The following is a 27,994-nucleotide window of genomic DNA, read 5'->3' on the forward strand; positions in this document are numbered from 1 at the left end:
TAAGGACAACATCAGCAGTCATCTCCATGGCTGGTCCTGTCTGCTTTTAAACTGCAGTGTACCAAGGATGAACAGGCTGAACAACACGTTTTCAGATTGGCAGGTTTGAGACGTCACAAACCTAAGGAGCCAATCCCGTTAATGGACTATGTGACGCTATGCATATCATTATGTGTAACCTATGGCAACCACTTAGGCGATGCGCGAGCCAGCTGTAACTGTCATCATAGATTTTGCAAACTCACTACTGACTACTAACGTCAACGTTACTACTACTAATTACTACATTTCAAGCTAGCGAAGTTTAAACTTCGCTAGCTTGTTGCCACTAAACGATGGCAGAGACGTGTTTTGTTTTCAGCTGTAATTTTACAAAAGAAACGCAGCACATAGTGGGCGGGGACTATGAAGATTCAGGTATTTTTAATGAGGGAGAAGGAGGAGACGCCTCGGGAGGATTTTTACAAGGTAATTAAATGTATTTTGCAGAAAAAAACATATCAGACACAATTTTTTTTTTTTCGAGCAGAGCATTTTATGTCTTAAAACACGACTGGAGCTGGTTTTTTAAACTTGTGACATAAGAAGAAAACGGCTGCCGTGTGAATATAATGAATAGAACGGTTTTAGAGTGCTATTGCATTCAATATTATGTGATTTAAATAAGAACTTAAGTGAAACCTATGAAACATGTCCTGGCCTGGAGTTCTGATGTATTTATAAGATCAGGCTGTTGACAAAGTGTGTTTCCATGAAATGTCTCCATCGATACGTACCGGTCATCTTGCATGGGCCTGACATACCCAGCAGACAGGATGTTCAGAGAGAGAATATTGGGGTCAATGATGGTCTCATCGGCTTCAGGGGTGTTTCGGAGACGACCTATAAAGGCAGAGGAGCGTCTGTTACAAGAGCTCATTTAAAAGGCTACAGTATATCACTGTTGATGCAGTGTTTTCTTTTGGAATATGAAAGCCTGAGGACCAAACTCACCCACAACAAGCTCACGGATGTCCCTCCACTCCATGTCCCCTCCTGACTCATGTACAATAGTGACAGTGATTCTCCTCTGGAGGCCCTGTTGTAGGGAAGAAAAGACAGACAGGAAAGAAAGAAAGAAAAAAGAGGTTAGGTCATGTTCAGTATATCTACAATATATCATATTCAATCAGTTCCAAGCTAAATTCATTCATAAAGCACTTTTAAAAACAATAGTAAACCTAAATTTTGAACAAACACAAATAAGCCAAACCACGAAACAACACAACAAGAAAAAGAAACACTCAAACTGAGCTAAAGCCAGGGAATCAAAATGTATAATAAGATAGGATTAAAGACAGGTCGTGTAGGGGTCAGCCTAATCTCTATTTACAGATTCTACATAGAAAAGTAGAATCTGTAGGCAGGGACGTGGTTTCCATACTACGTTTGTAGTCCGAGTAATATTGACGTATCAGCAGGCTGCGGCGTATGCAGGAAAAACAGTCCGCGTGGAGAGCAAAAGCAGCACGTAATGCGCCGTAATTACATCCTGGCTCCCATCAGCAGCTATCTGACTACGATTTAGCTTCTTATTAATCTCTATAAACAGACATCTGCATGCTAACAGCTAACAATCTGTTCTAGATCTAAAATTCAACTTGAGATTAAAAAAAAGGCGTTCAGCATTCTGATTTCCCGACTTCCTCGAATGCATCAGAAATGTTCGATCCGACCTCCGTTCAACAAAGTAACATTATAAAGTAGTTTTCTTCTCCTCTTGACGACAGACCTGACAAAGCTTAATTTTTACTTTTTACAAATCTGCATCATGATGTTGATATTTCAGCAAAGGTAAGAGCTGTTAATTAAAGTCAATCACAAGATAAACAGGTTCTTTTTCTGTAAACAATGCAGCACGCGGAAAAGGAAGTCTTGACTGGAAGTCGTTTATCGCTAACCGCTGGCTAAACCGGACACGCCCGACATGTTCACCGTTGTCTCCAGAGGCTATATCATCGTCAGACTATAGCCGATGGGATCTGAAAGGTTTAGAGCTAAGCCTACAAAGGAGGACTGAGCTGTCATTTGTGATTTCATGTTCAAATATAAACTGCAGCTTTCTGAGTCTGAGAGGGGAGGCCAGGCTAACACTGACATAAAGGGGATTGCAGTAATCAAGTCTGTCGAGGAAAAGTATGTATAACCCTTTCAAACTGAATGTTTGCTCATAGTGTGATTGACAAACCTGGTGCAGTAGGAATGTGCCGTGGCAAGGCATTCCTCCTCTGTGGTCCACTACGGCAGGGATGTAGCTGTCAAGACACAGATGAAAACACTGATTTGTTCGAGTGATTCAGACATTTATGTTGTCCACAGTTTTTCAGGACAGTTGTATCTTAAATATGTGCCAAATCATTCCAAACATCAGAACAGTCAAGATAGATGTTTGACAAGGAGTAACCCAGGACACTTACTCTCCAGTGGCCTCCAGCTCACAGATCTCGAAGAACACCATGAGATCATATTTGCAGTGGCAGGGTCCTGCCTGCGGGCGGGTCATAGCTGTCAGCTTGGTGGCAGGTACTGTGTGGAAAAAGGGGATAGTGAGTGTAAGACTGGAGGAGAGGTTAGAGAGGGTAGACTAGCTTCTAGCAGCAGGGAGCAGCTCTAACCCTACAAAGGAAAGAGAGGGGGAAGAAGGAAATCAGTGATGCAGGGAAAGAGAGGAACCACTCAGGAGCTCCTTTCCCCAAAGCAGATGTATAAGCAACTCAGCAGTCCTGTCTTAAAGAAGGTTACCAGTAGGATCTCCTAATGCTATTCATGATTTTCTCTGTAGTTAGAGATAGGACCAATCCTTTAAATTAGTTAAAGTATATGCACAAACTCATTTGAAAGTTGATGTTTTTGATCATCATTGTTTTATAAATTTGGTCTGGTTATCATTTAAATGCATACATTCAAATTGAAGGTACTTCCCCCAAATGACATTATGTCATGTGAGATCCTTGTTTTGTTTTAGTGTTGGTAGTTTGGTCATTTGTATTTCATTTATTCTGTGTTCAAAGTCTTCATTTCCTGTTTTACTTTGTCTCTTGTGTTACTTCCTTTCTTTGTTTTGTTTCCCGCCTTTGTGATTGTGTGCCCCGCCCTTATTATGTTCACCTGTTTGATTAGTCTCACCTGTCCCTGGTTCCCCTCAGTGGATATAGTTATCTTCCCCAGTTGATTTGCTAGTTCGTCGTTGAAACATTTTGTGATACGTCCATGAAGTCTGCTGTGTTTCCCCCTATAAGTTTGGTAAAGGTTCATTTTAACTCCCTTTGTTGGATCCCTGGTTGGATCTTTTCCTTTTGGGTTTTTTCTGTTATGTCGACCCCACAGTAAGCCTTCTGCTCTGCCTTTTGATTTTTCTTTTTTTTGTCTTTTTGTTTGAATTAAGACTCTCTCTTCTGCCTTTTTTAATTTGACTTTCTATAAATAAACATTTAAGTCTGCATCTGGGTCCTCTAACTTTTCATTTAATACCTTAAACTTGACACTTTAGAGTTAAAAGAGACAGTGTGACACCCCTATCATCCAGAAGAGGTAGCGAAATGTCAATTACGAGTAACAAGTAGCCACACCCTTAAAAATACCCTGCTTAATTGTCTATTTTACTGTAAATGTGGTGATTATTTACAAAATGAAAATCCTGCTGTATTGAGGAAGACTTTAAACTAGCGATTGAGACCATAAACATATTCGGTAAATGTTTACTGAGGTATTAAAACCAGTGGGGAGTACGATCAGTGTCTCATAGTTCCTTAGCTGATACCTTCCTCTTTGGATTGTTCTTATGTGGTTCTAACTTTTGAATGTCCCATCTTGGAATCAATGAAGCCTAATCTTCTCTTTGTGATATATAAATATAAGGTTAAATGCACAGAAGCATTCCCATCCCATCCCATTGAAGAAGAGCTCAAAGAAGGAACTGCAAGGAGAATCCACCACGCAGGTCAAAAGTAAACACACAGTTCACTAGAGAGCCAATCCAGCTGAATCCTGACTCATGAAAACTCACTTTTTATATCAAATAGTGACATTTTAAACTGCTGTAGCCTCCAATAGTCAATGACTCAGGAGTTACTTTCATATAAAATGTATTTTATTTAACAGAATTGATGTCCGTGGCAGCTTGAATATCTACATAAAAGCAGTTCGAGTAGTGTTTAACCAAGACAAACCCTTGATATAAAAAAAGGCTTTCACTCGCAGGATTCTCTTGGATCTGGCATCAATAACCAACCCGGTATCTGAGCTTTAATAACTGAACAGATAGAGGTGGGAGGAGCTGTCAGCTGAGCTCGCTCGTTTGCTTCCAGCAGGAAGGAAGCAGCCAGGCCAGCAGCAGACAGAGCGTGGCCTGACAGCGAGTCCACCAGCGCCCCATTGAACACATCTGGGACCAGGTATCGGATCAGATCCAGCGATTTCTCCCGCTCTGGCGAGGTGTCGGAGTCAACTGCTCACACCCAACAACATGAAGCTGAGATGACACGACTTGCAGACAACACAAGTCTTGACAAAGACAATGCAACATATAAATAATGGTGAAATTACAGAAAGCAGTGTGTTTACCTGGCTTAGACAGAGGCATCACTCGAGGGAACTGTCTTCTGCAGGGACGTAGTGGACTGGTTGTGGAAATAACGACAATGCATGTGTCATTTTATGCAAACAAAACAGTTTAAAGTGATATCTTTGTCTGTCTTCAGAGCCTACCTGATGACGTCTTTACAGAGTGGGAGAAACGGCTGTTTCTGGTAGTGTCCGAACACCTCGAACACGATGGGTTGAGTCTTGATATAGTCGACAAATGATTTTGTAACTTCCACAGCAATCTAAAAAACAAAACAGTGATATTAAAGCAACTTACTTAATCATAACCTGTTTCAAATTATTAATGCACACGTTGTGGCTGATACTGCTTACATTCTGCACGTGGTAGAAGCCAAGAGGGGGGCCACGCCCGGTGTTTTTCAGAGGTTCAGTGGAGAAGGCCTCGTCATGGCGGTGGATGAAACTGAAATCAATCCAAATTGTAAAATGTAACTTTTCCATCATGAAACTCTAAAACGAACATTATAAAAATGTTTGATTATTGCTTACTTGAACTGGCAGAAGATGTCAGCATATTCTGCAGAGATGCTGGAGGCCTGCAGGACGGTCACTCTGAAGGTGAAAACATTACCGATCTTCAGGTGCTCCAGAGCGGCGTCAGACGGGCCGTCCAGAGCGGCCTTCAGCGGATTCTCCGGCTCGTCCGCACCAGCTGTGAGGAACACAAAATAAAAAGTTGAGCTGATTTTCAGTAGACTCATGTTTTTTTCTGGCACCACGAAACATGATTAGGTTAAGCTAGGATTTGGGGCACTGACTCGGGCTGATTTGGGCTGAACACAACCTTGTGATCATCATGTTCCTTTACTTGTTTACAAGGCTCTTAATGGTTTTGGGATCGGTCTACATGACTAATTCTTCCATTTTCTCCAGCGTCGTGTCCTCTTAGATCCTCTACAAGCAGTTTTCTTATTAAAAATGATCACATAAACAAACTCAGCTGAGCCTTTTTTAAAGACGTGCCAAAACTTTTGAACTCCCTTCCCAAGGCTACAGGAGATGCAAACTCTGCGACCATTTTTTAAGGACAACTGGAATCTGTTTTCTCCAACATTACCTTATCAATCCTTCTTTGATGTATTCTTTTATATGACATGTTTTATTGTTCTTCTGCAGTGCTTTGTTTTAACATCTTTAAGATTAATATAGTTATTAGCACACTCCTGTTTCTGCCTTGTTTGCTTGGTTTTATCCGACAGAATTTGCATTTGTTTTAATTTGCCTGATTTGATTTATTCCCCATTTCCCTCACTTGATTGTTAAAGGGCCAGTTCGCCGATTTTCAACCTCAGTCCTATGATGCTATTATGGGGAGCTAATGCCATTGTGGTAGGAAAAAATGCAATTTCGCTCTGTGCCTTTGGAGGACACTATCCACTTCTCCAATGGGCCCTGGAAAACCTCTGTCAGACTATGTAAAACACGTCACCTGGTGGAGGCCAGGGAGCTTGCTTAACTACACTTCCTCAGTCTAGGACACCCGCCTCTGATGTCATGTCTACGTTAATTAAATTAAAAAATAAAATATTAATTAATTTAAAAAATCGTCAAGTTCAAATGTAGACTGCAGATTTTTTAGACGTTCCACCGGTATATTCTCATTGTATTTCTGATTCTGTCCCGCTCTGAGCCGTTGCCTGCAGTGAAACGGTCGTATTTCACTCCAGCGTCTCTCGCTGGGCTGTTCCTTTCAGAGGGAGGGGCGCAATGCATGTTGGGTGTTGTAGGAATGTAGAATGGGTGAAACCACAAGCTGTTTGTACAAATTTCTTCACAGCTATGGCGCCGATTTCAAATCTTATTACAGACAACACCAGCTTTGACTGACAGGGGCTTTTTCCAGGGGCGAATTGATCCTTTAAATGCTACTCCCGCCATATGAAAGTAAATACATATTAATGTCCTCTGTTCAAACAACACAAACACACACCAGTCAGTCACAAGATTAGGTTACCCGCACCTGTGTTGTTGTTGACCTCATCAGCTGAGGGTCCCATTTCTGTGTTCTGCCCCTCCCCCTCAACGATACGGAGCTCCTCCTGGGAGACCCCCGTGCGGGACAGACCTACAGAGCAGGTCTCAGACTGGAACTGCAAAGAGAAGATGTAAAACAGACTGTTAGCAGGTTAGTATATAAAAGTGAAGCCTGTATGTTTAGTGAGTATCTCTACCTTTTCATACTGCTGATCCTCAAATGAGATTTTGGCAGTGCCTGACTGCCTCACTCCTGAGCCGTAGTCTGGAGCTTCCTCATCAGCTGGAGGGAAACACAAAGCACCTTCACTTCACTCCCTCAGGAAGTCACACGCAGCCTGTCCTTTTAAAACCCTTCCCACCCTTTATCTAAAGAGGACTGAAGATCCGAGCCTTACCTGATATGGCCTGCACCGCCACGCGGAGGAAGCCCTTCACCTCCCCTTTCTCGCTGACGATGGCCACGCGGTGGACGAGAGGAACCGGGTACAGCAGGTTGCTCAGGTAAACAAAAGCCCTGAACAGGACGCAGAGAGAGAGAGAGAAATGATATCTTAACAACAGAGCGAAGGAGGCGGCTCACACTTGATCAAATTGGACTGGACGGTGACTGGACAACAGAACACAGAGCTGCAAAGCAACCAAACAGAAGCTGGGACTGCTCTTGCGATGGCCATGGCTGCCCTTTACTATCGCTGTGTGGGGGCTCTTCCTGACCATCTATAAAGAATGGAAATATCAACATAATTATGGGTTGCATGCAGTATTCCCTTATTTTAGGATTGTACGGATGAAAGCTTGGTGAGGCTAAGGAGCATGAGTGTAAGGGTCAAGTTTAAATATTTTACATTCTAGAAAAATACTGTAAGCCAGCTCGCTACGAAGCTGGTGTTTCTTTCATAGGTATAACTTTCTTTTGCACAGTTTAATGATAACATGCTTATGCACTAACATAAGCCTACATTTGAAAACATTACACTGTCCTTTAAATGTACAGAGCTAAAATAAGCACTTTGTATTTGCATTAGATTTAAATATACTTCAGGGTAGGGGCAAAGACTAACTTTATGTAACATGAGGGAACAACTGCACTTGAAAACGTTTCCTTTTCTTCCTTTTTGAGCTACTATATTTGATTTGCAGTCACTTTTTCCATGAGCCAATAGGGGTAGACATTTAAGGGTGAAGTTAAAAAAGGGAGAGGCAAATGACAAGATTGGTGAGGTGCAAAGAAGGCATGCTCAGGACAAAAAAAAGGTGAACAAAAAATGCTTTCAACGTCTCGACTCAAAGTAATCAAAAGCAAATGCAACAGAAATCATCAAACGTAACAAGGCCCAGCTTGAATAAAAAGACTGCCAACAGCTCCATATGTTATATGCTACACAAAAAAAACAACGAATGACATCAGAAATCAAAGTGCACCTCCTGGGAGGAAGCGGTAATTTGTGCAAAGGAGGGGGCACGAGTTCATCATCAGACGTATTCAAGTAAAAATTGACAAAAAAGGTCAAAATGAAAAGACTTGTGCTCTGGCATGCCTAAAAGAGACAGCTGCAGTAGAAACCAGCTCTTTCATCTTGAGATTTTGAGTCTTCCTTGAACACCACTTTGCTATTTCAAAAAGAACAATTTTCATCAGACTCTTTCGTGCTTTTTAAGGTTTCACAGCGTGTTGGGAACTTTTCGCTGTGGGTTCCTGTGTTATGCAAATCAGACCTGAATAAACTCCATGAGACATGTCAGTGCTTTCGCTAGTGAATGAGCGCCTGTAAAAGCCGCTAGTTTGCATTGAGCCACACAAAAAGTGAGACACACACCTCAAGCAGCCGTTGAGCATCAACTTTGCTTGGATTTCCATGGAAACAAGTGATATGAACTGAACCACTGGGCTGATATAAGCACTTTTTGTAGGTAGAATTGTAATAAGCAGGAGAAGCATATAGTCCACGTAAGTGTGAAGCAGAAAACAAAGAAAACTCAACAACAGTCAGATATGGTGACATTAAAGCTCGAAAGCAAAAGATAAACCTTGAAGCCCGGAAATGTCTACTCCAGTGTCCACTCAGTGTCATGTGGGTACATCAGTGCCTCAAACTGAATCAGGGAAGAGAAACTACAGTGGCTAGTTTGACTTGGTGAACTGAGCAAGCAGGAAGTGTGCACATGGGAAGTTCGGTCTTTTTAAACATAGACTCTCTTTGACATATTTTGAGGCCTAAATGACTAAAAGGCACAAACATGTTGGAACTGCCCCAAAAGATTTCTTCAGCTGGCAGCTGCAAAACACGCTTTGATGGCTCCATGATAATGAATTTTCTTTAGGTGAGACCTTTTTTATCCAGAAACAACAGTTTTATATTGCACCTTATACTATATCTTATACCTTATACCCCATATCATACTGTATTATTTCATACAGTTAAAATGTTGCTGCTATTTGATCTCTGTTTGCTCCATTTCCCTGAATAATCTTTATAATTTAAAAATGCAAACCATTTCATTTTCTCTTTTTGGTTTGCTGCTTGTTCTGCTGTAATGCTTGCTGTATGCAAACCTTGTGCTGTGTTTTAACTGGACTCTACTTTATCTTGCCTCTATGTTTAGAGTATTACCATTTTAATGTACACATTACTTGTCCACAAAATCTAATAAACAGACTTAAAACATTTTTATTTGTATTTACTTACTTGCTATGTTGTCTTTGTGAGGCTGCAACACCCAAATTTCCCCTCTGGGGATCAATAAAGGATTATTGTATCTTATCTTAGCTAATTCACTCACTTCAAAGCCATCAGACTCCATTGACAAAACTTGCAGAACACAGGAGTTGCTCGTCTAATCGTGACCAGACTGGTTGGTTTTTGAGTGTTATTGTGTTGTGTTGGATCTGAGTTAACCCTTTAAAACACCAAACAATAATATACGAACTACCTGGTCGAGGCAGCGGTAGACCAGCAACTCAGGTTTTCTGCAAGATAAAATTACTGTTTTTACCAACGGAGTGTGGTGTCTTCAAAGAGAGCAATGTAACAGCTGTTTCTGGTTAAAAACAGAAAGGTCTTTCTCTGTAGGGATCCTTTAGGTTTTGTTTTTAAACAAGTTAATAACAATCTGAGCCTGAAATGGTAAAAACAAGCTTATACTTTGATTACAACAATTACATTGCAGCAATTACAGGCTTACTCTGGGCTGTTGGTTGTAGAGATCAGATAAGGAAATTCTATCAGTCATTTAGGCCCCAAAATGTGTAAAAAATAGAGCCCGGGTTTAAAAATACTGGAATTCCCTCTTAGAGGATTAAAAATAAATGAAATAACCACAATCAAAAAGAAGCTATCCAACTGAAAAACCACAACTTCATGTTGATATTACATCTGAAGCTTACAAGTACAATGGAAGTTTTCTGTTTGTCACCAAAGTATTCTGATTTGTATCGAGCATGTGTGGTTGCTACATAAGAAAACAAAAGACCCTCTTCAACAGTCCTCGATTTATGTGCATTTATTATGTGCACATGCACCCCAATCCACAAAAAAGGACTTTGGGAAAACTCTTGTACTGTATCAGTTGTGTTTTTAAAATCTGTGCTGTCGGCTATCGAGGGAAACAGACCCTGCGTCTCAGCGTGAAAGAGCTAGTTTCCTCCACCAGCATGCTCCCCGAAACCTCACCAACCTTCCCACTACACTGAATAAAGGTGAGCGGTCGTAAAAGGGATCCTGGCCTTCGCTGGAGCCTCGGCAGAGCTCTCTCTCATCATCATCATCATCATCAACATCATCCTCATCATCATCTCCCCCGAGCTCCAAGCACGGGTCGTCCAAAAAGATATCATCGTCCAGGTCCTCCAACTCCTCCAACTCCTCCGCCTCCCCTCGACCCTCGCGCTGCGGGTCAGCCAGCTCAGTAATTTCAGAGTTGGAGAGGGACGGGGACGGGGTGGGGTCACTCATGCGCTCGCTCATGCATGTGTTGAAAAGGGGGTTTCTGGTGCAGCCAGAGACATGGGAACCAGGTTAGTAGAGATAGATAGAAAGCACACACTTGTTCATACAAGAGGGGCGGTAGAGAACCATAAAAACTGGAGCACAGGAGAAACCCTTTAAGACAGATTCTGTTACTGTCAGCGTCTACATGTATGCTGTCCAATGTTTAGAGGACAGCATACATGCACAGAGGAGACAAAGAGGACAGATGGGAGAGTGCGAGACAAGCTACAAAGGTTAATAGAAGTATTTAACTTCCTTTGATGAGAAGGCATGGTCAGTACTTTAGTTTGCCGGACCATGAAGATGATGATTAAAACCCTGTAGAAAAAAGATGTGATTCCAAAGAGGACAGCTGCTTCCACATATCAGGCTAAAGGCGAGCCGTCACATATCCATCTGTTTATGTATTAAATTCATGAAGCCGCCTTAGAGATCAATGATTCAGCTAGAGGGTGGGGGGTGGTTAGGTGTCATTCACTTATTAGTTTTTTCATTAATTCATGGCTTTTACTGTATATCATGTTCATACATGCATAGTAGAATACTCAACATTTAATCTAAGGTTTAACTTTTTTCTTCCATTATTAATATATTTACATATTCCTGTATAACACACACATTACAGCTGCTTGTTTGACAACTGGATTCTTAGATTTTTTTCATACAAACTCTAGCTACACATGAACAAATTTCCTCTTATTTTCATTCATATTCACGATTAGTTTTTATATTGGTTGTAGCCATTGATTGTTGAAATGTTTGAAGAAAGTGAATGGTCAAGAGCACTCTTAGATATAAGAGAAAAAATATCTCACTTTTGTTTGTTTTCAAAATTATTTGGACATTAATTTGGAGCACAAAAGATGCATGTATATAACATAATCATATTTAGATTGTTATAAGTTTTAGATTGTTTAAAATGATCGGATCTATTCTATAAAAGTTTTAAATTATTGTCTTTATGGCATTTTTTAAATTCTTGGGCATGTGCACAATGTGTATTTGCACATTGCACAACAGCTGCTCCTATAAAGTGTTAAGGGTGCATTATCCATGCTAATACAAACAATTTACCATATTGTATTATTTATATATATATTTATATTATTATTATTATTGTTATATTTGTAGGCTATTTAATTACACTTTAAAGTGATAATGTCGAAGATTTTCATTTAGATAAATGTCTGTTAAGTCTCTATCTATCACCGAATGAGGTAACACAACGGTGAGTGAGCCTATGGCCCACTGATGAAAGCCTTTGCATTTGCAGTATTACAGACTGTGTGTCTGTGGCGACTTTGGCAAAAAAAAATCCCAAGAGGCGCCCAGTTAGTGACGCGTTTTCAATCAGCCAGCAGTGGTTGGTCTGCCAGAGAGGGTAGGCGGAGCTAAGCGGCTGCTTTTCCGGTCTTGCGAGTAAACAGTAATCTGCTATGGCTGAACAAACAAAGAAAAGATGGATGACTACAGATACAACTTCAACAAGAAGTGAAAATCAAAAGAAAAAGAAACAAATTTGACGCTCAGATGAAGCAAACAGTCTAAAAAGGAAAGCGACCGTCAGCCAGGAAAATCAAGAGTTACAACCGGAGCCAACCGTGGACGTCACACATGCAGCACTGTCTGGATATCTGGAAAGTGTGCTCCTGCAATTACTGTTTATCGCCATAGCTGCCGCCAAAGAGAACAAAACTGAGATCGTCGAGATTATCACTTTCAAAATTGATTTATTTTATTTGAATATTCTGTCACATTTGGTTGTTTTTTCTTTTTTATTTGAGTTCCTTGACAGTGGGGGTACTGCTTTTTGATGCTTTAGACTTTTTAATGTTTTTTGTATGCACACTGATTTGCAGCAAAAAACAGATTCCTTGTGTAAACCTACTTGGCAATAAATCTGATTTTGATTATGGAAGTCAGTATCATAAATATTACAACTGTCCAATATATTCAGATTTCTAAAATTGAAACTTATGTATAAAAACACAAACTAATTTAAGTATTATGTCAACACAGAATAACATTTTTGTCAGAAACAGCATCCGCAAGTTTTAAGCCCTCCATCCATCCCCTCAGCTGTGTCTCTCCTGGTGTGTGGTGGTCTAAGTATAAATCCCCATTTAAAAAAACCTGCTACATCAAACATGAGCTTATTGCTGGTACATTATTTATCTGGGGAGCTGAGTTTCATTAGACGTGAGGCTTTAAGCTTCATACTGTTTGCCTGTATTACTCACTCGGTGTATAAATAGAAGGTAGAAATGAGCTGACAAACAACATATTTCAGGGGGACATTTTGCAGATTACTGCGTGATCAGTTTTGCTTGTCTTGCAGGAGCTTAATGACATTAAAGGCTTGATATGCTGAAAATTATGTAACAGGGCCATGTGACTGTGTGCGACTGATTTGCAAGAGAGAAAAAGACTGAGAGAGAGAGAGAGAGAGAGTGAGAGAGAGAGTTTGGCAGAGAGACTGGAAGGCTGTGTGCCAACGTGGGAGAGAAAGAATCAGCAGGCTCTGAGTAGGAGGACTGAAGAAACATCGATCTCCAATGTTTCACAGTCGATTTGTCCCATTAAAAGGACCAGCCTGGCATCAACCAGCCATTGAGTGGCAAATCCTTCCTTTGAGTTAAAGCTGTAAGAACATGTTTAGTAGAAGAACATGGGTTTGAAGGTTCGTTAATTCGTTAAACACATAACATAACACAGCACACCAAGTTAGGAGATATGGCACAATACATATAAAAGCTGATGCCATGTAAGTCTCTCATTCAAAGACAGATTTTCATATGAGCTGAAATGCAGAGATTGGATGTTAGTGGTGCACTCAGAGCATAGACTGAGACGGCAGACTTCAATTAAGAGACACAATAATGACTGCAGACTTTATCCTGGTGTCCATCAGTTCACCGCATGTACAATCTGTGGTTGTAACAGCCAACAGCCTCCCATTATCCTTAATAGAAAAGTACATTGTACATTCTGTTGTCTGGCTGCTGTTGACCTTTGAATGAGTGCAGTTCAAAAGCCTTCCTGTGCTGTTTATAAAAAGGGCCAATGGTGCTCAGCATTTACCTGCCAACCAGACGGAACCAGGGGAAGCGGTCATAAAAGGGGTCCCCTCCGGTCATCACATTTTCACAGTCTTCAGTGGTGTTGTTGGGCACATCAGCAGCACGATCGTACATGTCTCTCATGAGATCGAGCCTTTGCCTGCAAGAAGAAACAGAGATTACAGTAAGTCATTTAAGGGCCAGTTCGCCGATTTTCAAGCTCAGTCCTATCATGCTATTATGGGGAGCTAATTCCATTATGGTAGAAAAAAAATATTTCGCTCTGTGCCTTTGGAGGTTGCATCCAGGGGAGGCCAGGCGGAGGCTAAACTACACTTCCTCAATTTAGGACACCCACCTCCGATGTCATGTCTCATTCAAAATCGTATGTTCTAGTTGTATTTCGGATTCTGTAACGCTCTGAGCCATTGCCTGCAGCGAAAACGGTAGTATTTCACTCCAGCGTCTCTCCCTTTCAGAGGAGGGGGCGCAATGCACGCTGGGTGTTGTAGGAATGTAGAATGGGCAAAACCACAAGCTGTTTGTTCAACCTTCTCCACAGCTATGACGCCAATATTAAATATTACTGCTTCTATCGATTACAGCTTTGACTGACAGTGGCTTTTTCCAGGGTAGAATTGCTCCTTTAAGGCAAAAAAGCATACATGTAAGTTTAGGGATGGTTATGTTCTGCCTGTGAATGCAGCGCTTTTTGTGATATTTATCACTCAAACAGAAACTATGGGGCGGCGGTTTAGCTCAGCAGTTAAATTTCACATCCCATGTACATCGTCTTTTATGCGACAACCCCGGGCTCGACTCCTACCCTCAGCTCTTAATCGTGTGTCATCCCCACTCTCTCGTCCCCTCTTTCCTGCACTATCCACTGTCCTCCCTCTCAAGTAAAGGCATACAAGGACGAAAAGTAATCTTTAAAAAAACCAAACTGAAACTATCATATATTAAATATTAATTGACCTATTGTATGCCCTCTTGACCGTTTAAATCTGCCAGTGGAGCTCTACTGATCAAGGGTGATCAGTGCATTAGGCACTTTTTTCCTACTTGCATACTTCTTAAAGCTTTTCTCTTTGTGAATATGTTTTTTTATGCTGCATAAAGTGTCTTTATTAACTTGATCTTACGGTATTTACTTCCTCTTTTAGTTGTCTTCCATTTTCATTTCATTTGCCTTGTCTGGTTTATTTATATCATTGCAGAGTACTTTAAACCTTTATCGAGAAAAATACAAAGTTATTGTTGTTATTTTTTTAAACATGTTTTTGTTTGTACTATTTCTTAAATCCCTTTAAAAAATGTAAAAAGAAAATTATATTTATAAGCTCCATAACAGCCAATACAGCATATGTAAGAGTATATCATCAATAAATAGCTTCAGACTTTGTTGCATGTCTATATACCTTAGTTTTTCTAATGTCCAGTAGTGGGTGGCTCCATTTTTCTGATCCTGCACCTCCACAGCCACAATGGTGCGTGGGAAGTGTCGTATGTCTCTGTCTTTAGTCGTATCTGGGGGCAGCAGGTCTGGAGGCAGCGGCGAGTACAGAGTGTCTGTGAGCAGCACGAACTGGAACTGGACCTGCAGGGGCACAAGAAGCATTAGTGCGGTCAGAGAGACATTATAACATTAATCTGTGGATATAATGGAGTAATAATAATAAACAATTTAATGAACCTTCTTCTTCAGTTCCACGCTGATGGCGTTGGCCTCCTTTAGGAAGATGGCGTTTCCCCACAACAGATCACGCAGAGAGGTGAACTGGTAGCACCGCCACTTACGAAAGCTCCACACAGCCAGCTCTCTTTCCCTCTCTGTCCATTGCACTGTGGGTAAAACATAATCATTTGTTGAGTTTCTTAAATAACCACATATATAGACATGTACAGTATACGTATGTGTCCATAATTTGCCCTACCTTCCTCCTCTGGCTCTTCCTCCTCTTCAGTGGCTTCTGGGTAATAACGATCCACTTGCTTTTGAAGAGCCTCCAGCTTGCTCTCATAATCCTAGACCATTGATTAATTAAGAGCAGTGTCAAAACATGTGGTCATCGCTCATTTACAAGCCATTAAGGGACTGTTTGCAATTAGTAAAAAGTTGAGTCCATTGACACAATTGAAATGTAGCCATAAATCTATGCGTATACATCGAAAAGAGTCTCTTTTTTTTCAATTTGATCGTTTTTGTTACTTTGACCACTAAAATACTGCACATATAATATATCAAATATGTATACACACAAAAAAACTTAAAATAAACCTATTTATATACTGTATATCCAAATCTAGCTTCCTGTAGCTTGAATAATCAGCCCCTGTCAAAGCTGCTCATTACTGTACCAGTCTTTGCTGCTCCAGAAGGTTGTTGGCCTCCTCTCTTTCTTTGCGATACTGGTCCTCCAACTCCTGCAGCCTGAAGACATCAGTACAAGTAAGGTGATTTACCAGCTCAAAGTAAACTTTCTGTGCGCTTTGCTGCAGGCTTGAAAATGTGGCAGTTATAAAAATGTCAATAACCATTGATGTCTCTTCTTCCTTATAGCTTCCTTATCTGATGTTCCTGTCCTCATAGTATGTGGCGGTGACCTTTCTTGAAAATGTAAAGTTGACTTACTACATACACCAAAATAACAAGCCTCTAACTAGTTCTAAATTCAGCCTGGATTTAACAGACATAACATCACCCCAATCCTGGTTGCCATCGCCTTTCTGTTCGATTTAGAATTAATTTTATGATTTTACTGATCACTTTTGAAGCACATCTATGTCTAGCTCCAAGCTGCAGAAATGCTGACACTATGTGAGCCACTTCGCAGCTCAAATTGCAGCCCTTCAGGTCTTTCCAAAGTCAAGGTGTAAATCTAAAGGTGACTAGGCATTTTGCTATCAGGGCCCCTCGGCTTTGGAACGGCCTGCCAGAGGAGATAAGACTTGAAGAATCAGTGACTTTTTTTAATCTCCTCTTTTAACCCAAATTTATAGACTTACTTTTATCAGATGATGTCTTTTAATTTCTTTTTCCTGATCTTTCATAATCCCTCTGTCCTCTTTTGTCTTCCTGCTTTAACTTTATTTAAACCATACCCAAATATTGTCTTCATATTGTTTGGGTTTCAGTTAGGAGACTGCCTCCTAAAGGTTGTACAGGTAATGTTATTATAGTACCTCTGTTCCATTTCCTGTTTCATGTCGATGCCCTGCTTGTCCAGCAGCTCCCTCTGAGCGAAGGCCCAGTCCACGGGCTCAGATGGGGTCTCAGCACATGGGGTCCTCTCCCTCTCAGCCCTCGCCTGCACAGGGTGGTTGAACCGGAACACATGGCTCTTCCCCAGGATGATGCGATTTCCTATATGGGAAGAAACCAGACAGGGGTTATAGAGAATTCATCACCCTTAAAAAAACATTGGCATAAGTAGGCCTACATTAGACCTTCTCTTTCTCTCTCTTTGTTTCGGTGCAGAGCTGATTGTAAGTAGACCCTTGTCACAACAGCAGAGATAACAGGTACGAGATGGGTAGAGTGAGAGAAGAGTGTCTCCTAATTGATCCCAGATCGGGTCATTCAGAAGAATGGGATAAGCATAATGGCAGGAAAAGTGTTCTTCCAGGATAATAGGATGTCACAGTGGAAATGGCCTTTAACCTATCATTGCTTCATTATCTTCTTTCTCAATAGACGTTTGCTGGAAATTGCGTTATGATTAGCATGTTTTCTCGAGTTTTGGCCACAAATGTTTTAGAGGGTTCACAGTGACATTGACCTTTTGACCTTTGAACACTAGAATCTACGGAAAGACAGCAAAACATTACGCAACACGAAAAAACATAACGCCACTGGCCGTGGCTGTCACAAATAAAAATCAAAGGGGAAATTCACTAAAGCATTGCGCGGCTTTTGTCCCCGCTAACCTGTGCAAATGGTATATAAAAAGACTCCGCCTCATTCTCAAAGCACACGCAGAGAAATGAGTCATTATTCAGGCGTTCGGGGCAAATTTGGCCCCTCTCTATGCAAATGAGCCTCGTGGCAAAAAGCACCTACTTCACAAACGGCAGCGCTAACAGCACCGCGCAGTTAGAGTGAAAATACTACAGTCTGCAGAGAGCTGGTGGGAACGGCGACGTAGTATTATTAGGGCTGTCACGCTCTGAGTTTACACTGATCATGACGACAATTCACCTTTGTGTGTGATCAAAAAATGTATTTGTCTGTAAAAACCATCTGTTAATAATTGATCAGTCCTGGGCTGTGCGAGGCTCAACCCCGGCACACAGGCACTTGATCCACATGGAGACGGCCTGGAGACGCTACGCATGGCGTGATTATTTTCTGGACGAGCTGCTGTTGCACGCTCGTTTAAAAAAATGAAGCTGCATTACAGACAGTTAAACTATTAAACACCTGTCGAGTCTAGACTTTACAATAAACTGTTCAAAGAGCTGCCCCCTCCTCTCCCTGCTCATCATCGATCTGTGGATGGGGTTAAGATCCATCAGTGTGCGCTCAAGTAATGCCTGAGAGTGCAGCATCATGCAGCAGAGACTGGAGGTGCAGACAGCTTCTCTCCACAATCAGACACAGAACAAGAGCAAACTGCACAGATCTGTGAAACTTTATGGCGTGATTGCGCTTTAATATCATCAGTGCAATTTGTTTTGTGAATTGGACCTTGAGATGGAGCAGATAGTGGGTGCAAATGATACGCAAATTATGGTGCCATCAGCGGCCGCAAATCATTCTTGTGTGAATTCCCTCCTTAATGTGTTACAGGTGAAAGCATACATATAGAGTGTACGACATGCAGAGGATTTTGTATAAGAAAATGTAAAGTTCACAGAGCGAGAGAGCTTACAGACCTGATTTGAGGACGGTGGGTTCAGTCACTCTCTTGCCGTTCACGTAAGTCTCAGCTCCTTCACAGGGCTCGAGGACAACCGCTGCTTGGCAACAGAGAGAGAAAGTATGAGGCATAACTTACCGTCTGTAGATATTAAACTCTTATGTACACAACAACGAGCCTGTGGAGCAAAATAAAGAGCACCCACTCTCTCCATGTGGACCAGTAGAACTGGTAAAGGTGCAGTGCTCATCCTTGATGAAGTGGCCACTGAGGACGATATCCTGACGACTGCTGGCATCCACTCGACCTACCCTGAAAAAGAAGGATGATATGATGTCAGAGCTTAATATGTTAACTTACCTATTAAACATCTTAATAAAATCTGAAGAACATCCCTCCATCTTTTCATATTAAACGATTATAAGATCATAAAATGTCTAACCTGGTAATCCCGTCTTTAATGTAGTACAGCAGACACTCAGACATCAGAGGATCCTCGTTCAGGTTCACCAGATGAGGTGTCTAAAACAGAACAAGGAATGATTTACTAACTGTAGCAACTTAAATTATTCATTTTCCATATGTTATTTACAGTATAACATATGCACAAACTGCACATCAAAGAGCAGGAAAGTAATCTCCCCCAGTAAGAGACATCAAACAATCAGCAGGAGATAAAACCATGCAGCTTCACAGCACGAGTGTTTAATGAAGTCTCAGTCAGATGTTACAGGCTGCAGGCAAACAGCCATAAATTACTGAAATGGGGGCACCAACATTATCTTTTTTCCCGCATGTTTACACCCGTCGCTGCGGTCGGGGAGTGTTTGAAGTGAGTAATGAAGTAGATTTAAGATAAAAGTTAATGAAAAAGAAAAACCCTCGACTGATCTGCCTCCTGTTGGAGAGAGACTCAAAGCACTCGGAGAAGGAAACAGCTTTAAACACTTCACAGCTACAAACCTCGTTGGGGGAAAACAGACCGACTGTGTCGATAAACACAGGCTGGGGCTTTCTAGGGCTATCGGAGGGCTTTTGGGGTAAATAAACAAGCAATTTTATGAATAATTGATGCGGTTGGTATGAGATTATGGAGGATATTTTAGAGATGTCAATATTTTCTTACCTTCTTAGGAGAGAACACGCCGACTGTCCCACCGTCTTCTCGCATTGCTACGCCCATTTCAGCCAGCAAGGCCTCTCTGTGAATGCACGTCAGACTCAGTATACCATACAGTCTCTAAGCAAAGGTGCTTCACTCATCAATATAGTTTACATGGAGGACTTGTTTTCATCCACACTGCACAAACAACCCCATTGTTCGCTATTTGCTAAATACTCTGTAACTAGTTACCACCTTCGTTTCAGAGGAAAAAATAAAGCTTGCTATCCCTTAAAACTGTTCAGTGTGTGCCCTCTCTTTTGGTCTTCCATCAATCCATCCATTAATTATCTATACCGCTTATCCTGTTCAGGGTCGCGGGGGGTCTGGAGCCTATCCTAGCTGACATAGGGGCGAGAGGAGGAGGGGTACACTCTGGACTGATCGCCAGTCAATCACAGGGCTGACACACAGAGACAGACAACCACTCACGCTCACATTCACACCTACGGGAAATTTAGAGTCGCCAGTTAACTTTACAAGCATGTCTTTGGACTGTGGGAGGAAGCCAGAGTACCCATATGCACGGGGAGAACATGCAGAAAGGCCTGTACGTCCAAACCAGGGATCTGAACTTGCTGTGAGGCGACAGTGCTAGCCACCGCACAACCGTGCAGCTTGTTAATTAATTTATAGAATAAATTAGAATAAAAAAAGCAACTATATAATAAAATATACATGATGTTTTTATAGCATATTAACTAATCCTTAAAAACAATCTGTAAGTCCCTTTTCTCAACTTTAAAAGAGCATACTGTGACGTTATTTGCATCAGCTGTAAAACAAAGTTCTGTTGTCTCTCTGTCTTCATGATTATTTTAAAATGTTCATCATCTGTTTTATTCTTTTTTGACTCCACGAGGAAACGTTGAATCTCAAGGAGGATTTCCCTCATTTAAAGAAAGAAAGTAAATATCTCACCTTTCCATTCTGATGGCTTCTGTTCTGCGAAGTTTCTCCTCCCAAGTTTCATTCAGCTCAGCAATGATTTTCTCTGTTTCCTACATTTCAAAAGACAGTTGAAGTTAAATACAGAAATAGTTTCTTCAGGGACAAGTCTGGTGATGGTGTTCTGTTTGTTTCTTTTACTTAACAAATCCCATTAAAAGACCAACAATGACTTAATCCTACAAACAAGTATTATCCTAAAGCCAAAGCTGTGTGCATCTTATCTTATTCCCTTGTGACACAGACAGTCCCTCCAGGAAGTTGCAAAGTTGCGTTCCCGCAAATTCAACCACTTGCCGCAACTTTTCCCCAAATTTAACCCGATCATCCGATTTCCCAAACTCATTATTTTGCTATATATAAAAAAACAACAATTCCCTGAGGTTTGCAATGTTGTATAAACATTACTCTTTCTTTAATATGCTTGAAACGCTGCATGCTGGAGATTTATACTTTTGTTTTTGCTGTGAAGCAAGCTAATCCATGATAACGTGGCTTTGGTGTGGTCGTCTCTTTCATGAGCTACCTGATCCGGCCTCGAACAACAGTGTCTTTCAGGAGACTCTAAACAGTGATTCCATAATAATAAATGAATGTGCATGCGCAGTGCAAAATGAGGATTTCATGCCTATTGACTTCAGTGTCATTTAGTTTAAACGCATTTTCTTTGGCGTCTTGTCACAGAAATTGACCGGACGTTAGGTCAGAAGACTAACAGCACGCTCAGTCAATAGATGGCTTTGCTGGAGCGTTTGTCCCAGACACTCACATTGGTTGTGTAATGTGTTTAACAGAAATAAAGCTTTCAACTTTCATTGCAACTTTTAAAAAATCAATCCTAAATTAGGCTTTTTTGGCTGCAACAACCACAGAAAATGCTTCTGAAATCCTGGAGTGACTGCGTAGAGCTATGTTGTTATCAAGAACACACCAGTGATTCGTAATGTTGCACAGGCTGACATGCTCACTAATTAAGATGAATATAGGAAGGTTACTGTAACTGAATGCAACATAAAGTGCATGGTCTTGCTGCTACAATTACTCACGAGAGCAGTTAATCCATGACTGAAATTAGTCCTCACGACATGCACATTAAACTACGAGGCCCTGCATAAAAGTTTGAAACCATCGGAGCAATGATCACGACCAACATTGCCCCTGGGTTGTTGCTTTGTTATTTTGTTATTCCTCATCTCTCTTCCCTTGCCTCTTATCGTCCCTCTAATATTGATTTTCTAAAACAGGCACAAAATGCTCAAAAAATACGGAGAGATTTATGACTTCAGGAGAAACTAATGAGTCAGTCTGGAGAAGTCAGATAGTATTGACAAACAGGCGGACACATTGTTGGTATTTTTATGAGATTTGTCAACAACAGCAAAATGGCCAACCTTTCAGTTTAACTGAGCCGAGGATTATGGGTACAAAAACTGCTTATGATTTGACAATATGCAGCTGATGAGCATTGGTAGTGTATAACTGTGCTGTGAATGCAGAGTGTGGGTTTAAAGATAAACTGCACAGTCATGTTCTCCAGCGTTCACCTTCAGCCTCTCGATGGCCTCCTCGCTGCCCGGGCTGAACATGATGCGGTCGTGCAGGCTGGCGATGGATCCGGCTCGGCTGGACAAGGCCGAGAGAGACGGAGAGGGACTCATCCCCGTCATGGCATTGGTCACTGTGGAGAGATCATCCCTTTGATTCACTGCTTGGCCTTTATTGTTATTGTTCTTGTAATCGGATTGGTCTGCCGGGGCGGGAGGGAGCACTGGGTGTGTGTGTGTGTGTACAGGAAGCAGGGTTGGGGGGTAATCGATAATAAGGAATAAAGAAACAGAGAAATGCGAACCGATAAGGAAGAGAAGAGAAAGGGAGGATAGAAAAGAAAAAGAAAGAAGATATGTGGCCTGAAACAAGTCTCACAAAACTCACAAAGAGAATTTGCTCATTTAGAAGCGAAGGCAGCACCAGCAGGAAGCTACGCGCAGGAACTTAAAAGATGCAACAAGGAGACCATCCAGCCATGACCAAAGAAAATGCGGCTATTATACAAAAACTTCAAGCATAGCGTCAAATGCAGGAACATTCAGAAACAAGACAATGTAAAACTGCAATCTGAAATCTGAAATCTAGTACAAGACAGGGATGTATTGCTCTCGCCTAGTCAAGCATATTTAACCAGATCAGTCATCATGTATGGAAATAAAATATATAAGCTAGGGGGCCCTGTGTGCAGAGACATAATGACTCGTTTCAGACTTCCTGTGGAGAACATTAGCAACTCAATTAAGATTATTATCTAAAAGCAGCGAGATGCATTTAATGCTCAGTGCACTTCCCTTAAATTAGCAATGCTCCCAAAAAAGCACTGAGTGCAGAAATCCATGTGTGTGGCAGAGAAAGCTCATTTCACGTGGATGATTTTAAATCATAATTAGTAACAGTCTACAACAAGCCTGATTGTCCTGATGTCCCTGTGCCCTGTTCCGTGTTTTATCTTGGCACTGTTGTTCCCTATCATAGATTCTACAATATAAAAAACATCAACCCTGCAGCTGCTATGGCAACAAGGAGTAATACATTTGGGAAAGTGTATCACACCCGTCCATCTGGACAGGCTGTTCCCTGCCAAGATGGATCACATTATATTGCCCTGCAGTGCAGTTAGTAACGTCGTGTATTATAGAGATACAGTATAAATTTATATGAATCCAATTTTATGTAAGTGATTATATTCTCTGTTTGACTGAAGGCTGCATCGTCATTTGATGTTTTGCTATAATGGCGACCAACAGGAGGCGACAGGCGCAGCCAGGGGAACGGTGAAGGTGCAGTTTCACAACATTTTTCAATATGATCCATACCATAAGTCTCCCCGTCGTTGCTTCATGAACAATTGAGCTCAGTGCCACCAATGTAACAGCTGCAATATGAAGCCATACACAGATGTCTACAGCACCATGACATGGCAAAATACGGCACATGGCAAAGCGTAAAAATCACCAGTTTGCCACTTTCAGACCTGCCAACACGCACCCATTGTTCGTGGGTTTTCAAGGCCACATCGAATCGTTTAATCGCCCTCAAACCTTATTGTAAGTAATTATCACACACTGATCAATAAGTTTTGTATGTCTGTCTGATGTCACCCAACTTGCAAGATCAACTATGAAACATAATCTACACATATAATCCATACACTTAAAAAAATGTCAACTCATCTCTCATAGCAACTTTATTATTTCCTCAGTCAAGCTCCGCCTAACCCTGCCTTGCTGGGCTGTGATTGGCTTGTACTTGATGCCTCAAAGTTTGCCTCCAGGGATTTCTGCTCAGAAGCTCCTTCATCCCAAAGCCATGTACCTGCTTCACAAGTTACTAAAGTTCTGTACAGTTCATCTCATGTGGAGGTTCACTTTGACTTACTGTTTCAACATGATCTTTACCCGAACTAAAGCAAACTGTGATTGTTTCACAACCTGAGTCACGGTTTAGGCACCAATACTACTTGGTTAGCTTAGGAAAGTTCATGGTTTGGATTAAATATTATATGAACTTTAAAATTTGGTTTCACATGTGGCCTGAAAAGCTGTCTCCTGGGTGAAAGACATGTATTTGACATGATGGCTTTCTTGGCCAATCACAGAGCAGTGGTGCGCACCAATCACAGACCAGAGGGCGGGGTTAGGCTATAGTATAATAGCTGTTGTCAAAATGTCAGGGCAGGATGGGGTCAGACCTCTACTATCTAAATGCACCTGCAAATGTAAGTTGGACTGAACAGTAATAGAGGGAATGCCTTTTGCAGTGCTTGTAGGGTGCACAACGTGTTATTAGTTACTTATATTCAGTATCAAACCCCCACCAGTAGCCAAAGAACTTTTGATACATAAATGTTGGCAGGTATGTACTTGTTTTCCAGAGCAAAGCGCCTAAAACATTCTGAGCACTTCTCTAAGCTATGTTGATGCTGCAGAGGGAGAAAAAAAAGAAAAGCTACTTTTGACTGTCACAGTAAGCAGCGCTGATGCTAAGCTGCCACAAGAGCAAAAGCAAGAGCCAGAAGACACACATTTCAAACCCTCTATCTCAGCACCAGTTGCTCGATATGCTGGGAGAAGAGAGGACAAAGAGTGAAAGAGAGAGAGAGAGAGAGAGACACCAAAACACCTTTAGATCACAGATTTAAACATTCATTCATTATTATCTGAACATCTGACCAGAACAGTCAACACATCTAAATAAATAAACATCAGTTCACATCATGCTTTCTGTGTAGGCAAACCAGTATTGGTAGTTTTGGAGTCCTTCGATTAATAAAGTATCTTATATCTTTGTTCGACAGATATCCTGCCTCATAAACATTCAATAACTGAACAGTAGTTGGGTTTGCATGCACTTTTTTTTGTCATTCTGTTTGAAAGTTTATTGTCATCGGTTTACATGGGGTGTGATCTATTACGATCTGGTGTTTACATGCGCCGATGCATATAATCGGAACAACTGTGCGACATGCGCACATTATGCATTCGGTTCAGCACGTCTTATATCAATTCAAGACGGTGCAGTAGCTGCCGTTAACGTAGCCGCCAACGTATCTAGCCGTCCAATAATCTTAAGGCCTCTTAATGTTTGAATTAAATATATGCTCTTCGAGGTTGTCCAGTTTAACTTGGATGCTGCCGTCTTGTAAAAATGTACATCACCATGCATTATCGTCAATGCGCAGAAGAACGCAGTCAGCACGTGATCGGGTCAAACCGTTTACATGGTACAATTTTTAATTTGATCAGCTTAAGAAAAGGTTTAAACCTTCCCTCTGCAACCGATTGAAATTTCCATCTTTTTATTCTGATTGAGGTTTTCATATCGAGCATTTTTATTCGGTTAGGGCTTTTAAACCAATATAATTGGAATATTAGGCTCCATATAAACCCAGAGATTCATTCTTCTCTCAATCTATTAGAGAAGGGGTTTTTGTGTTGGCGTAACTTCAGTCAAAATAATCCTTATCACACAACGTCTACCCCCTTATACTCCATCTTAAATAAATGGATATCTGACATTCATGATTAATTAGTCTTACAATTTTGAAGCAATGCTACAGGTGAAACATAGAGGGGCCATTAAAAGCAGAGTGGGCTCCCACTTTTTGTACTTATGTCTGCGTCATTTGTATATTTGTATGCCAATGCCACCTTGCATGTATGACATGGAAAAGGTTTCTCTAGAGTTGCCACATGGGAATTAGAAGAAAACCCCAAAACTCAATATCATCTTTTAATGAGACCCTCCATGCCTGTTGGATTCCTCCAGTTTGAAAACTTTAGCTCCAGAAGCTGAATCTTGAAACCATTCCCACTCTATTTCCAGTTCCCAACATTGAAGTAAACTTCGCAAATTTCAGCTTCCCTGCAGTCGAAAGACACTCAGTATCTGTTCATCTCCATTTACGTCTTCACATTGATTTTTCTGCACTGCTCCTAATCCGCTCCATGTTTTTATCTAAACGCACATCAACACACACAATGTTTGAGCGCACAGGGAGAATGAAAGGGCAGCGCTTGTGAGGGGAGCTGTGTGGGCTGGCAGTGTATCACTGAGAATAGTGTGCACACTGACAAAAAAACCATCAGACACGCTATAAATTAAGTCTGGAGATAGCACTAATGGGCACATAAATCCAATAAATGATCCCTTACTCTCAATGATGTCACCCAGGCCCTGGGCGTAGAGGAGATCTTTCAGACGGGACACCTCCTCCTTCAGCTCGCGCACCAATCGGTTGTTGGGATCCTCATTGATCACAGCGTTACAGCGAATCTGTTTAGCACGGTCTGCGTACCTGTGAGTGTTAAGGAGACATCATTAAAGATGTTGACACAGGTGAGAGTGGGGGAGATAAAAAGACACATAAACGTTCACACATCCACACGATTCTGCAGCCTGGCTCTGCAGCTCATGAAGGGTGTTTGAAGTGTGAAAGTTCCCTGAGGGAAACGTGTGTTACGCAACACTTTGGTCTCATTAGCGTCCTTCAGAGCAACATCCAGCAGCTGTGTGGGAGGAAAAAGACGCAGCAGAAAACGTGTCGTCTGCTCTCTACCTGAGCGTGCTGAGGGTCTCGTCGTAGTTGATGTCAGCTGGGCTCAGAGCAGCCACCATCGCAGTGCGAGAGTTCCCCCCTGACAAGGTGAAGAAGAACACCCTCAGGTTTCAGTTTGTCACGCATATATAGATCAGTAAGAAACATTAACTCGTATGTTAAAGAAACGTGTTCATACCCAGATTTTCTCTGAGGAGCCAGGTCAGGACTGAATCTCTGTAGGGGATGAAGCTCTCCACCTTCTTCTTCTTTTTATTCTGAGTGTCAAATTTAAACACAAAATTAAATCTATAATTCAAAAGCACTTTGGTTAAGAAAAACAAGGAAAAAATGAATGAATAAATAATTACCTTATTTTGTCCAGAGTCCTAAAATGAAGTAGAGAGTAAAATTAACATGTTTATCCTCCATAAAATCTGCTTTATCTTAGAACATACAAAAATCAGATCATAATACGTACCACTTCTGCCAAAGCCGAGATGACCTTCCCCAGTGTGGTCAGAGATTTGTTGATGTTTGCTCCTTCCTGTGACAAAGAAAGAATGAAAGTAAACACGCTGATTCACTGTTTTGAAATGGATTCAGTCACAGTGATTGTTTCCAATACAGACAAGTCAATGTGGTTTCAGATATTTATAAAGCAGTTGAAGAAAGCATTTCACCTTAAGCCTGGTGCCTTTGGCTCCAGTAGAATCTGCCCTCTCACTGCCGGCCAAATCCACCAGACTTATTTTGCTGACCTGCAACAGAACATCCAATAAATACACTGCAACAAATAATCAATCAATCAACCTTTATCTATACTTGAGAGATCATTGAGGGCCAACCCTCATTTACAGCAGTTAAAAACAACAATTCAAATGACAAACAACAAAGCATTAGAAGAACCAGACGACACATTGATAAAAAAGGATATTAAAATCACCAAACAGGAGTCATATTCTGACATTAAAGATAAGACATGTGTATTAGATAAATCCTAAAATTTAAAAATAGAGGTTGGGAGGTTTAAAATCAAGTTTCTAAGTAAAAGATATTCATCTATTTTTCAGAGACGGATTTTACTATACTGCAAGGATAGGGGTAACTATAATACACAAAAAATTAAAGGAAAGTATGTATACAGGGTGCAACTGGTTTTCAATAAGTGAATAATAAAAAAATAATACTTGCACTGTCATTTAGTCCAAAAACATTTTAAAGCTGTTAAATTGAATCTGTTCCTTTAATTTTTTAAGTAGTGGATT

At 41.1% G+C, this 27,994-nt stretch overlaps 1 protein-coding gene across 4 annotated transcripts in view; it reads right to left on the reverse strand.

Annotated features, from left to right (window-relative positions):
- Positions 1–27,994, reverse strand: part of kif1aa (kinesin family member 1Aa) — a 57,790-nt gene that overhangs the window by 12,085 nt on the left and 17,711 nt on the right. The window contains exons 8-38 of one of the 4 annotated variants that reach the window (XM_069680087.1): positions 27,410–27,487; positions 27,208–27,273; positions 27,098–27,115; positions 26,926–27,004; positions 26,748–26,826; positions 26,344–26,486; positions 24,714–24,752; positions 22,186–22,319; positions 20,615–20,694; positions 19,658–19,733; positions 18,974–19,053; positions 18,737–18,843; positions 18,548–18,628; positions 16,856–17,036; positions 16,031–16,103; positions 15,607–15,697; positions 15,366–15,514; positions 15,091–15,269; positions 13,692–13,829; positions 10,297–10,608; positions 7,017–7,135; positions 6,816–6,901; positions 6,605–6,734; positions 5,134–5,296; positions 4,957–5,047; positions 4,747–4,865; positions 4,603–4,658; positions 2,457–2,565; positions 2,228–2,294; positions 994–1,078; positions 777–882 (exon numbers count right to left, since the gene is read on the reverse strand). In XM_069680087.1, the coding sequence (XP_069536188.1) occupies positions 777–882; positions 994–1,078; positions 2,228–2,294; positions 2,457–2,565; positions 4,603–4,658; positions 4,747–4,865; positions 4,957–5,047; positions 5,134–5,296; positions 6,605–6,734; positions 6,816–6,901; positions 7,017–7,135; positions 10,297–10,608; positions 13,692–13,829; positions 15,091–15,269; positions 15,366–15,514; positions 15,607–15,697; positions 16,031–16,103; positions 16,856–17,036; positions 18,548–18,628; positions 18,737–18,843; positions 18,974–19,053; positions 19,658–19,733; positions 20,615–20,694; positions 22,186–22,319; positions 24,714–24,752; positions 26,344–26,486; positions 26,748–26,826; positions 26,926–27,004; positions 27,098–27,115; positions 27,208–27,273; positions 27,410–27,487 (3,314 nt within the window). The remainder of the gene's footprint in view (positions 1–776; positions 883–993; positions 1,079–2,227; positions 2,295–2,456; positions 2,566–4,602; positions 4,659–4,746; positions 4,866–4,956; positions 5,048–5,133; positions 5,297–6,604; positions 6,735–6,815; positions 6,902–7,016; positions 7,136–10,296; positions 10,609–13,691; positions 13,830–15,090; positions 15,270–15,365; positions 15,515–15,606; positions 15,698–16,030; positions 16,104–16,855; positions 17,037–18,547; positions 18,629–18,736; positions 18,844–18,973; positions 19,054–19,657; positions 19,734–20,614; positions 20,695–22,185; positions 22,320–24,713; positions 24,753–26,343; positions 26,487–26,747; positions 26,827–26,925; positions 27,005–27,097; positions 27,116–27,207; positions 27,274–27,409; positions 27,488–27,994) is intronic. The other 3 variants (XM_069680088.1, XM_069680089.1, XM_069680090.1) reach the window with 3 other exon arrangements.

This window comes from Semicossyphus pulcher, unplaced genomic scaffold, assembly GCF_022749685.1.
Source record: "Semicossyphus pulcher isolate SPU_LCO1_2020_fin unplaced genomic scaffold, fSemPul1.0.p SCAF_4, whole genome shotgun sequence".
Classification (NCBI taxonomy): Eukaryota; Metazoa; Chordata; class Actinopteri; order Labriformes; family Labridae; genus Semicossyphus; species Semicossyphus pulcher.